The sequence below is a fragment of the Aplysia californica genome, unplaced genomic scaffold (assembly GCF_000002075.1).
Source record: "Aplysia californica isolate F4 #8 unplaced genomic scaffold, AplCal3.0 scaffold00238, whole genome shotgun sequence".
In the NCBI taxonomy this organism is placed as follows: Eukaryota; Metazoa; Mollusca; class Gastropoda; order Aplysiida; family Aplysiidae; genus Aplysia; species Aplysia californica.
The window spans coordinates 951805-964319 of record NW_004797508.1 but is presented as its reverse complement, the minus strand read 5'-3'; the positions used below and the strand labels follow the sequence as shown (position 1 = coordinate 964319).

General features: G+C 40.9%; 1 protein-coding gene across 1 annotated transcript; it reads right to left on the bottom strand.

The window, feature by feature from the left end:
- Positions 1 to 9305: 9305 nt before the first annotated feature.
- LOC101849467 (unhealthy ribosome biogenesis protein 2 homolog) lies at positions 9306 to 10449 on the bottom strand (the record flags this gene model as incomplete). Its single annotated transcript, XM_013083513.1, is given in 2 exon segments — positions 9306 to 9620; positions 10332 to 10449. Coding segments are annotated over 2 exon segments (274 nt in total), but the record flags the coding sequence as incomplete, so codon positions are not given.
- Between the last annotated feature and the right edge of the window lie 2066 nt (positions 10450 to 12515).

The following is a 12515-nucleotide window of genomic DNA, read 5'->3' as shown; positions in this document are numbered from 1 at the left end:
GAAACAGATCACGATCTTCCGCCTACGAACAGAACATATACAGCTCAACTTCCACCTGAACAGAATAAACCCGGAACTTCCCCCAATGTGTCCCTTGTGTGACTATGCATATATGCATTTACAGCCCTTAATGACATCAGAGCTACCCTTCTCCCTCCGAGACCTAACATTGACAACACACTCTATGGAACTTTACAGCAACTGCAGCAAACCTGCACTTATCACTACATGGTATTGGACAGAAGGGCGAGAGCCCAACTGTTGCTGGATCGATAACAACAACAACAACATATGCACAGTAGAATTGTAAATGGGCTGATTCATCAATGTCACGCTCATAACTGAGCCTGAACTGCTGGTTTTTCTTTTCTTATCCTTACTATCATAATTTTCCTCTACTTCTGTTGTATGTTTGTCACACTTTTGTGACCCGGTATTTCCGGGATGCCTTGATAGTCGAAGCAGACTATGTGCTGTTGAAGCTAGAGAGGTGAGCAGAGTAAGTCTGATTCACTGTAACGACTTCTCTGTTGACATCCACCCCTTGGCGCTCATATGACCTTATGGAGTTGCGAGCGCTGTAAAACTAAAACCTCTACATGTACTAAAGCTTAAAGAAAACCAATTTGTTAAATCTTTATTTTTCACGTTTTTACACTCTGTATGGCTACAAATGATATTCTGGATGCTTAAAACAGAGTGCAAGAAGTTACTAGGCACTTCAGTGAAATTTTCAAACTTCTCCAAGGGCACTAAACTTAGGACTATAGGAAAGAGCATGGCTTTCTGTTTTCAGAGCTTTAAAAATTTTGGAGCTATCTTTGTTAATGTTAGTTCAGAAGCAGCGACCATTTTTGTAAATCAATTTTCGACTTGATTTGGCCAAATTTTTGCACTGCGTTTTGTGCCACCAAACTTCCAAATTTTGCTTCAAAACGTCATAGAATCCTTAATAATAGTTGTATCGTAAGTATTGGAGTATCACTTTGTTTGTTGTTTTATGTAGAATCAACATGTAAAAATAAAAGTCAAGTACATTAAGAGTAAGAGTAAAATTCTATTTACCGTTTAATTACATAAAAAACATGACGTCGGGAGTTCGATGCCTATTATCCAAATAAAGAAACGGGCACACTTTCCATAATAAGGGTCCGATTTTCAAAAGAAAAACACTACTCATTTTGTTTTAAAAAGTTCTTTAACTGGCTATTGGGGAAATATCCATAGAATTGAAAGCAGTTTCAATCTTAGATGCATAACTCAAGCAGGAGGCTGGCGGGTGCTCTGGGTGTGGTTTGTTCCTTTTTTTGTTTTTAACGACCAACCGTCCTTATCGCTTGTTATCTATCTTTGGTCACCCTCTCTCACACACCTTCCAATCCTCCACTTGAGGCTCCCTGTTGGTCTGGCTCATCCCCCACAGTGCCAGGTTCGCCGGTAAGTCCAATATCAGTCCGCGTTCAGTTCTGTGTATGTTACTCTCTTTACTTTTAACACCTCGAATCTTCGGCGCTTATATGACCTATTTGTGCAGCAAGTGCCGTTAAACCCATGCTAAAACTAAACTTAAAAAAAGAAGTCGTAAATCTCAGAAACATTAATGACAGTACCAAAGATAGGATCCATGAACGTTTGAAAGATTTATTTCACAAGTTGCCCAAACAACCGGGAGACTTTGAAGAGGAATGGAGCCACTTCAAAGCATGTGTGAACAGAGCATTAAAAGAGGAGTGCAGCACATGGAAAACAAGAGGGTAGAAAAAGAAAACAACTATATGGTGGAATGACCAAGTGAAGGAAGCCATCAAACTGAAGAAAAGGGCATTAAAAAAGTGGCAGAAATCAAAGAAAGGGGAAGATTACGTCCTATACAGAAAGGAACGCAATTAAACATCAAGGATAGTAAAGGAAGCTAAGAACAGATCTTGGACAGTATATGAAGACCCTTGAGAGTTTTACAAGAGAGTTAAAAGCATGAGGATGCGGGAAGAACCATTCAACCCAACGGAAATAGTCAATGATAAGAACGGAAACCCTATTTTCAGAAAGCCAAAAGTTAAGGAAAGATGGAAACGCTATTTCCAGAAGCTGCTGAATCCTACACGAGAAACAACACCAAGCAGCTTCTCACCGAAAGAAACCGCACCAGAACCGTCACTACTGCTGAGTGAAACCCAACATGTTATAAAGAAAAACTCCACAAACAAAATGTGATAGGCGTTGAAAACATCAGAGCAGACGAGATCTAACTATGCAGCCATGTCTGAGAACTCTGGCTATGGAGGATATATATAACCTGGCCTGGGCGAGAAAAACAACACAGAGCCTACAGAGGAATATCCATTCTCAGCGTGTGGATATAACATTTGCCAAGATACTGGAAATGAGAATGAGACCAATTGTAGAGACTCAACTCAATGAATCCCAGTTTGGCTTCAGAAAAGGCAGGGGCTGTACTGAAGCTTTTCGCATTAGGATAGTTGTGTGAGACTGCCATTGGACATGACAAGACCTCAATATCGTCTTTGTGGATCACAAAAAGGGGTTTCGACAGGGTAAATAGATGTTAACTTTGGGAAGTCTTAGAGGAATATATGGTAAAACAGGACAATTGCTGGAGAACGTCATGGCACTTTATAAAAACAGCCCGAGTGCCGCAAGATCAACAGAAGGACTATCGGACGGCTTCTCCCTCAGGTCTGGGGTAAGACAAGGGTGTGTTCTCTCTCCGCTGCTGTTCATCACTTACACAGATAAGATAATGAAGGCAACAAATGACAACATCAATGAACTGAACGAGCTTCTATTTGCTGATGACCAGAGTACATTACAGATGAAGAGGAATCACAAAAACACACAACAAAACTAATTAATGAGGAATGTAAACACCTAAACCTGAAAATCTCCATTTCAAAAACAGAAGTTAGGAAGGCTAAAAGAAACCCATGGAAACTCAACATTCTTGTTGACGGAACACAACTCCAACAAGTAGAGGAATTTAAATATTTGGGAAGCATCTTCACACAAGATGGGCGTATGGACAAAGAAAAAGAAACAAGAACCATGAAGGCAAATGCTGTGACCTGCCAGCTAGCACCACTTCTCAGTCACAAGAACATCCCTTCTGAAGTGAAATCCCAGCTCATCAATAGAATCTTCATACCAACTTTAACATACCAGTGCCAAAAATGGTCTCTAACAAGGCATGAAGAAGAAAAAATCAATGCACGCGAAATTAGGTGTCTCCGCAGAAGCACCAACGTCACCAGAGGAGACTGCATAAAGAACGAGACCATACGTCTACCAGTAGTAAATTTATTAGAGCGTCAAAGAGTCAAATGGTTCGGACATCTGACCAGAATGCCAAAGAAACAACTGGCGGCTAGAGCTTACCGCACCCGCGAATCCGACTTTAAATCAAGAGAAAGACAAAGAAAGACCTAACTTTGATGGGGTTTAAGTTAAAAAGGTCCAGGAACAACGTAACTAATTAACATATTTTCACAGACGCCGAAACCTGCACATCCCCTCGACATCCCAAGGATACTAGAGGAAGGAAAAAAGAAAAGTAAAGTTAAAGTAAGAACTGAGGAGCAAAAGTGCTCACTTTGTTGCAACTGGCATCTTTCTTCAGGGTTCTTTCATCTGCGGAAAAGTGTTATAGGTTTACGCTGCTAATACTACCGTGAGTCGTGGAAGGATAGCCGCTGTGGCGATTATAAGAGAAATAAGACGATAAGAAGGATAGATCTAATATAATGTAGAGAGAATGTATGTGAAGTTGAAGAGCAGGTAATGTTGGATGGACAAGAAAAGAGAGAAGTACGGTTATGAAAATAGGAGGGGAGTGGGAACACACGAAAGCACACACACAGACAATAAGAGAGAGAGAGAGGGGGGGGGGGGGGAGGGGGTGGGGGTGGGGGTATGGGTGGTATGCAGCGGATCCCACATTCCAGTTCATAGCATTTTTCGCTGTTGTTCAAGCGACAGAAAAGAAAGAAAATCTGGATCTGTACTAACAATAGACCTAAGAAAACTTTATCAAGCAAATAATTGCATCAGATACTTTAATAGGCGCCTCAATTTTATTTTGACTGTGTTATTTAGCGTTAACAACACGAGTCCAGACGCTTCATACTAGATTTCTAGATCTAGGCCCTACGCAATGAAAGGCTTTGGGCAGGGGAAAAAAAGGAGGGAGGGGGGAGCTCAGTGAAAAGGGAATACTTGGGTCTAAAAAGTCTCGTTTTCTCTATACTATCGAATGAACTATGGCACAATGTGAGGTCAGTGATTATAAAACATTACAAAAATTGATTAACTTTTCAAACTGAAGTTCAAAAATCTCTCAGCGATGTATTTCCCTGTCTCGTACATTTCAAACAATTAAAAAACGCTTTTGTGTTTATTTGAATATGTTGCTTTCACTTTCATACTTTCATGTACGAGCATTTACAAAAAGTGGGTGGTAAGAGAGCATCACATGAGGAGACCATCATTCTCTTGTCACCCTCTGGTGCCCTCTGTCCGTCTTGCTTGCTTTTCTCAGCACTAAATGGTCAGCAGTGTGTTGATGTTGTCCTCAATACTCAAACAAACGTAATTAACAACAAGGCATCTGGAATTTGTGTGTACGCTTTTGTATACATTTGTATTTTGGTCGATGTTCGTTTCTTAACACTATCCGTACGCCCTGGGATCATTTTGTATCCCCGGGATTGTATTCCTCACATTTTAGAATACTTCTAGTACAAAGATCTCTTTGAAACTTTCAGTATTTCTCAAAAAATCATTTAGACAGACTGCTACACAAAGTGTACGGATCGGATTAACGAGTAAATTTCCTCTTTTTAAAGTGGTGGCACAGAGTTCCCCATGTCGTATGGATATGATAGTAAAACACGACCTACGGATATGGTTTACAAACATCTAGTTAATAATCGTTCTTTCCTCTCCCCCCCCCCCCCTCTCTCTCTCTCCCCCCCCCCCTCTTCTCTCTTCTTTTTTTCAATGGTGTCTGTATAAACATAATGCCTTCTTGGAAAATGTACGAGTCAAACCTGTTTTCCACATACTGCATTTTTTCAAGTTCATTCAACACCGCGGCTGTAGTGTATTCGTCTCAGCCTGAGCAGGCCCTGACCGGCCCGGAACCCATCCACTGTCCAGCATTTACGACATCACCATGTAGTATTAAAACCTCTGTCTGAGCATCAGATTATAACATTAAAACTTTTACCTCACGTGACAACACAACTCACACAATAACATAAAACTATTATCTTACATAATAACACAAGATAAATCATAAAGCGCTTTCATTTTTAGGAATATCTTTATTTTCCCATTGTAGCAATAGACCAGAAATCAAACAAATACAGGGGAGACCATATATAACAGACCCGGTAATAACAGGGATCCGGTAATAACAGGGATTTAAAAAACCCTCGTTTTTTTCCAACTCTTTGTCTCTATTAAATATGTTATCGGCAATAACAGGGCCTCATCGGAGCTCAATCGGTTATAGCAGGGACAAAGGCTCGTTAACAATGTGTGTGTGGGGGGGGGGGGGGGGGAGAGAGGGAGGGAGAGAGAGAGAGAGAGAGAGAGAGAGAGAGAGAGAGAGAGAGAGAGAGAGAGAGAGAGAGAGAGAGAGAGAGAGAGAGAGTAACGCAGTGATGGAGCAAGTCCACTGCTAGCACACGCAGCGTGTGAAGCGAGAGAGGGCTGCAGTGTGCTGGAGACCTCAATCTAACCCGAAACCTAGCTGGATTAGTCCACAAATGCTTACTTTCCTTGCATTTCTGATTTAACATGGATCGGATATAACAGGATATTTTCTCTACTCCCACCATCCCTGTTATATCAGGTTTCCACTGTAACAAGATCATGTCTTATCTTGACAGCGTGCCGCCACAATACTAATTGTACCAGGTATATGTCATACCATATACGGTACTGGTGCTATATGCAACACCATATACGGCACTGGTGCTATATGATACACCATACCATACTGGTGCTATAGCTTGTAACAAAATTGTTGCCGAATGTGTTGGTTCATCTTAAAAAATTGAGGAGGTTTACAATTTGTCCAGCTTTCAGACATGAATACTGTAAAACTTGTATTGAATTAGTAATATAATATAGTATCTAGGAATGACTGTAACCAGAGCACCATTACTCAAATATTATACATAAATGTATTATTTAAGCAAACAATATGCATTATTCATCATAAAACTTTGATTGCCATGGCCATGGCTAAACCAAATTTGGACCACTTATTTTTCAAAATCCTCGCCCCGCACCTGATAGAATACATTTTTTTTATGTTTGAGGAAAGCATAATATGTTTTTGTCTTTTCTGACAAATTTAAACATTATTACTACGGCTTTGGCGACTCTGTGAATTGTCAAAACAGTCGTGAAAATCATGAGTAGAGTTTTTCACAACTGCTGTTTTCTCTAGCTAATCTAGGTAAACAATCACTTTTGTAACACACAAACACATGTGTTCGCCCAATGAACAACATTACCGTACTGTGATCTGTCAGTAATTATCAAGAGTCAGAGGCGTGTACGCTTTTTTTTAACCATTTGATCTGTGTGGTTTTAATATTTTGAATGGTTAACTTGCTGAAGTTCATATTGTGATGAATACGAAGTCTCAGCTAAAACTGAAATTCTTTATTCACAAGAACATTGCTCTGAAAGTATATAACTATTTCACTTGTGAGAAAAATCGCAGCCGTCTAAATCGTTCAATTTCTGATCCATTTAGCAGAACTAAACATTTGCTTGATTTAAGTGACAGGACTTTGAACAGATGGATATCGGAGAAAAATGCAACCGAAGACGTTGAGGTGACAAAGAGAGGCCGACCTGTTAAATTTGTAACCTTTGACAGAGATCCTGTTGGACGTGTTATTGGAAAGATGTTAGGTGATAACCAGTACGTCACACTTAGAACACTTATGTCTTATTTGAAAAGCAATCACGATTTGGATATCAACAAACAGACTTTATGGCCCATTGTGAAGAGTCTAGGTTTCAGTTTCAAGAAGACAAAAACATCCAAAGACGTAATTTGTGAGTCAAAGAATATTGTTGCACTGAGGGGGAAGTACCTACGAAAATTAAAACAGTTTAGAGAAGAAAACGTTGACATTTATTTTCTTGATGAGTCCTACATCAATACTCACCACACGTGCACCAAAGAATGGCAATCTGACAGCCAACATAGAGTTATTCCAACTGGAAAAGGTAAACATCTTATAATTGCGCATATCGGAAGCCATGAGAGAGGACTAGTGAATAATTGTGAACTGGTTTTTTAGTCAAAGTCGAAAGATGAAAATGGCGACTATCACAAAGACATGGATAGTAACGAGTTTGAAAACTAGATTAATAACACTGTGGTGCCTGCATTTGATAAAAAATCATGCCTGGTTATGGACAATGCATCATATCATAATGAAACTAATCCTGATGATAAAGTGCCTACAAAATCTATGAACAAAGGCCCTATAATAGCCTGGCTTGATAAGCATGGGATCGACCATAGTACAGCGAAAACCAAAAAGGATCTCCAAGACATTGTGAACGCCAGCGAACAGAGCCAGATAGAAGTTTTTCGAGTAGACAAGTACCTGGAAGAACATGGACACATACCTCTTAGGCTCCCTCCTTACCACCCTCAGCTTAACCCTATTGAATTAATCTGGGCTGAGATGAAGAAAAAGGTTGCTTTGGCAAATACAACATTTAAACTCAATGACGTTAAGCGACACACAAAGCAGGCCTTATCAAGTATAACCAGAGAATTTTGGCAAAAGTGTGAGGGCCATGTCAAAGCAACAGAGGAAAGATACTGGATAAATGATGGATTGAATTTCCCTAAGCAGCCTAGTGTGGTCATCAACCTGATTGACGATACATCTGATTCTGAATAATTGGTGAGTGTTAAAATATGTTTAAATGTGTCCCGTAGATTTGTCACTACCTCTCTCTAGGTTTGTCTTTCTGTCAGTGTAACCATCAATGTCGCTTCAGATAATGGTTATGAAATTTGTTCAGAACTGGCGACGCCTATGAACATCCGAGAAACTAGCAATTTGTCCAACAATTTGCACGTGATTACTGTAAAACTTGTGTTGAATTAGTTATGATACATCGTAATTAATTAACCAGCCACAATTTCGGAAAATTTATTGCATTTCCCAGTGGATGAGATGGATAGTAAGCTCTTCTCAAAATATGAAGGTGATCGGTTGGGTCGTCTTTGAGATATCGGCAATATTTTTGTTACAGGCTATAGTATGTCACACCATACCACAGAACTGGTGCAATGTCAATTCACACAAGTTGCAATAATGGTACTGGTAGTTTCCCTTGATAACTGTTATAACAAGACTTGCTTATAACTGGAAAAAAACCCACTTGTCCACAGAGGCGAAGAGTCTATATAATCAAATAATCACTGCTTCCCTTCCTAATTTTGAAACATTGTCGGTCAAATTCACCCATAAACGTAAACTTAATTAATTAAATGTAAAAAGACGTTCATAATCAACAATGAACAGTATGCCTAACATTCTAAACGGTTTCATTGCCACAGAAATAGCCTGTTCATCCCTCTTGGGCCATTCCATAAGCAGTCACAAGCTTTGATTAAGTAAGCTTAAAGTGAGACTGGAAGAGTCTACCAACAGAATTGAAGGGAACATGTGCATGGCAGTCAAAACTGTTTCATTGCCACATATACCCTGTTCACCCCTTTCGGGCCACAGTTATAATCAGTCTCAAGCACTGATTAGGTAAGCTAACTATTACACTGGTCGAGTCTACCTCACAGATGTGAGGGGAACTAACTCCTAGTAATCTCTCGACTGCTTCGAGTGCTTGTTTTTTTTCCCTCGACTTTTTACTGCCCTATAATCAGATCGTGACCTCGATTATGACACAGGCTCATGGCCGCGAAAGGCTAGACAAAAAACAGCCAAATGTGAAATTTAAAAAATGATAATTGTCATGTTCTACCAAAGAGTTAGAGAGACTCCCTGGTAGATCTATAACAAATAGATCTAGTACTGACATCTCTGTTTCTTTGCTTTGTGTTTGTGTATTCACATCTAAAGTTAAATTTAATTTTAATTGGAATTGATATTTAATGAGATACTTTCCCGATTATTTTGGCGGTTGAACATACAATAATGAATTCTGGATTTGTTTTCATTCACAACTCTGAGTCGCCGCCTCGAGCAAGGTTCTTGAGTGATATCCCCAGGCCATATCTGGTCCAGTTTCACTTTGATTACCCTGTCAAACAAGTCAGCCTTCGCCCCTGCTTGTCCCGTCTATCCTGTTATATCCGAGCTTGACTGTATAAGTCATGCACACAATATGCTAGTGGTGGTATACGTCGCATAACACCACATTAATGATAGTGTGTGTATATGTCACACCATACCACGGTACTGATGGTATTTCTTGTACTCTTGATGAAGCAGACGGAAGGTGTCCTTAACCCCAGGGGTCAGCGACGCGTTGAGGGCAGCCAGACGGTACTTGTCCGACACACCCATCAGTTTGTACAGGCCACGACACAGCTCCCTCTGGTGGTGTGGGTGGGAGGAGGGGTAGGAAGGGGTGGTTGATGGGGAAAGAGTGTGAAGGAAGCATGGGATAGGGTGTTGTGGGGGAAGGGGAGGTGGATGAGAGGGGGGTGGGATGTGGGAAGAAGCGATGTCGGAAAGGGGGGGGGGGGAGGAGGAAATACAGCATACGGTAAAGTCATTCCAATTAAAAGAACCATGCTAATGCTAGAGTTAGATAAGAGGCAGTTGAAAGCGTTGAATTGGAATCAGACAGGGTAAGAGATCAAGAGGAAGGCTGCTGTGAACCTGGAGAAAAGCTGCAGAGAATGATGTACCGAAAATTGAAAAGACAAGGAATAAAGTCAAGAAACTAATCTAAATAAGGGAAAAGTGTTCAATAGTAATGTGTATGTGAGTGAATGAGAGAGTGTGAGAGAGAGAGAGAGAGGGAGAGGGAGGGAGGGAGAGAGAGAGAGAGAGAGAGAGAGAGAGAGAGAGAGAGAGAGAGAGAGAGAGAGAGAGAGAGAGAGAGAGAGAGAGAGAGAGAGAGAGAGAGAGAGAGAGAGAGAGAGAGAGAGAGAGAGAGAGAGAGAGAGGGGGGCGGACAGACAGACAGACAGACAAACAGAGAGAAAGAAAACAAAAGAAATAAAGAGAGAAGGTCAGAGGGAGAAAGAGAGAGAGCAAGAAAGAGAAAAACAGAAATAGACAGACAGACACAACACTAACCTTGACTTTGGTATGTAGTGCCCCCTTGTGTGTTCCTGTGACGTACTCAGCCACGACGCTGTGAGCCACTTTGGTCAGCTCTGTCCGGAAGTTGGTGGTGGACACCAGTAGAAGCAATCTGCAAATACACACACACAACATGCCCATGAGAAGACAGGAGTGAACATATACACACACACAGGAGAAGCACACGGCAAATATATACATACACACATGAGAAGACATCAGTGAATATACACACACACACAGAAGAAGCACTCTGCAAATATACATACACACATTAGAAGACATGAGTGAATATATACAAAACACAGGAGAAGCAATCTGCAAATACACATACATACACAAGAAGACATTAGTGATACACATACACACTTATAAGAAGCGATCTGCAAATGAGGGGCTGGGATGCAAAACCCGCTACATCCACTTTGAGAAAATCAGCTTTTTTAAATACAGTGGAATCCTGTTATAACAAGAGGGAAGGGACCAAAGCAAAATGTCCGTTATAGCAGGATTCTCGCTATAAAGGATCCAGTAATAAATACAAGGGAAACTGTAAAGTAGGCCTAATCTATGAGTTTGGTGTTCTGTTTTTCCTTTTGCTATCTGCCCTGATGATGATTTTGTTTCAACATGACCTCTAGGTCTCACTTGATCAAAAATTGAATCAGGTTTGTTTCTCTAGCCCTAGATCTAGCGATATGGACTGACAGCTCGGCGTTGGCGATCAGAAAGAAAGGGCTCTGGGCTAACTCGCTCGCTGTGCCCCCCCCCCCACCCTGTGGTGCATTCTGTCTGCTTGCGCACATCACACATTCGCTCCATCCATCACATTGCTGTGACCTCTCCATCCCCGCATCGGAGAAACGAGAGGCATGGCAGGCCTTGATAATATAAACTGGCCTATCACGCGATGCGTTCTGCTTGTCTGCGCATGCCACACCCTCCCTACTCAGTTGCTCCGGCCTTCATTGTTGAAGCACATGGGCTCTCCTGTTCTTTGTTTCGCAAGATCAGCAACAAGTTTCTCAACTGGAGAGGTCTAGCATTATGTATAATTGGCATGTGCACAGCAGCAGCAATATTCCACTATAACCGACTCGCGAGTGTGTCTGATAGCGCTATAGCAGTATTTTGTTTACAAAGGTAAAGAGGAGGAAAAACGGGGATTTAGAATAGTGCCTTTATAACAGACTTCTCGTTTTTTCCAGACTCGTTATAAGTGGACTCCACTGTACTGCCATACGCACAAACATGTGTAAAAAGAAGATTTTTCTGTGGCTTTTATGAAGTATGTGTTGGGTTTTGGCCGAGAACATTTTGTGCATCTGGCAGCCGGTAACAATGTGCACTTATAAGCAACAACAAAAATCTCGATATTTTTCCCAAATGTCGCTAATCGGGTTTTGTATCTCACCCCCTCAAATATACATACACACATGACATCGAGAAGACATCTGTGAAAATACACACACATAGGAGAAGCCATCTGTAAATACCCACACACACAGACACACACAAGAGTAGCAATCTGCAAATACACACACACATACACATATAGACTAGACACACACATACACACACACATGAGAAGCAATCAGCAAATACACACACACAAATTAGAAGCAATCTGCAAATACACACACACACACACACATGAGAAGCAATCTGCAATTACACACACACATAATGACATATAGACACACACACACACACACTCACAGGAGAAGCAATCTGCAAATACATACACACACATGCACACACACACACGCACACATGAGAAGCATCCAGTAAATACACAAATACAGTAGTGGCAATCCATAATCATGCAAACATGATGCTGCTCTCACTGCACTGAGAGCTGCAATAACAAATATACTCTACACACAGTGTACCTACGAAGCCCCAACCTGAACTTTAACAAACCAGCAAAACAAAACAAGACATCAAGACGAATATCTGCCGGCCCTCTGACCGAGAAAAACAAAACAACAAAAAGAGAGAGAAAAGTAAACGGAGAAACTGGATCAAACCCCCCAGGTTAAAAAAAAAAATAATTAGAAAAAACAAAACAGCATATTTTTTGAAAGACAGAAAAGGATCAGCTAGCCGTCTGACTGACAAAAACAATACACAAGAGAGAGAAATGTGTCAATATTGCCTCTTCATCTGACAACCCCC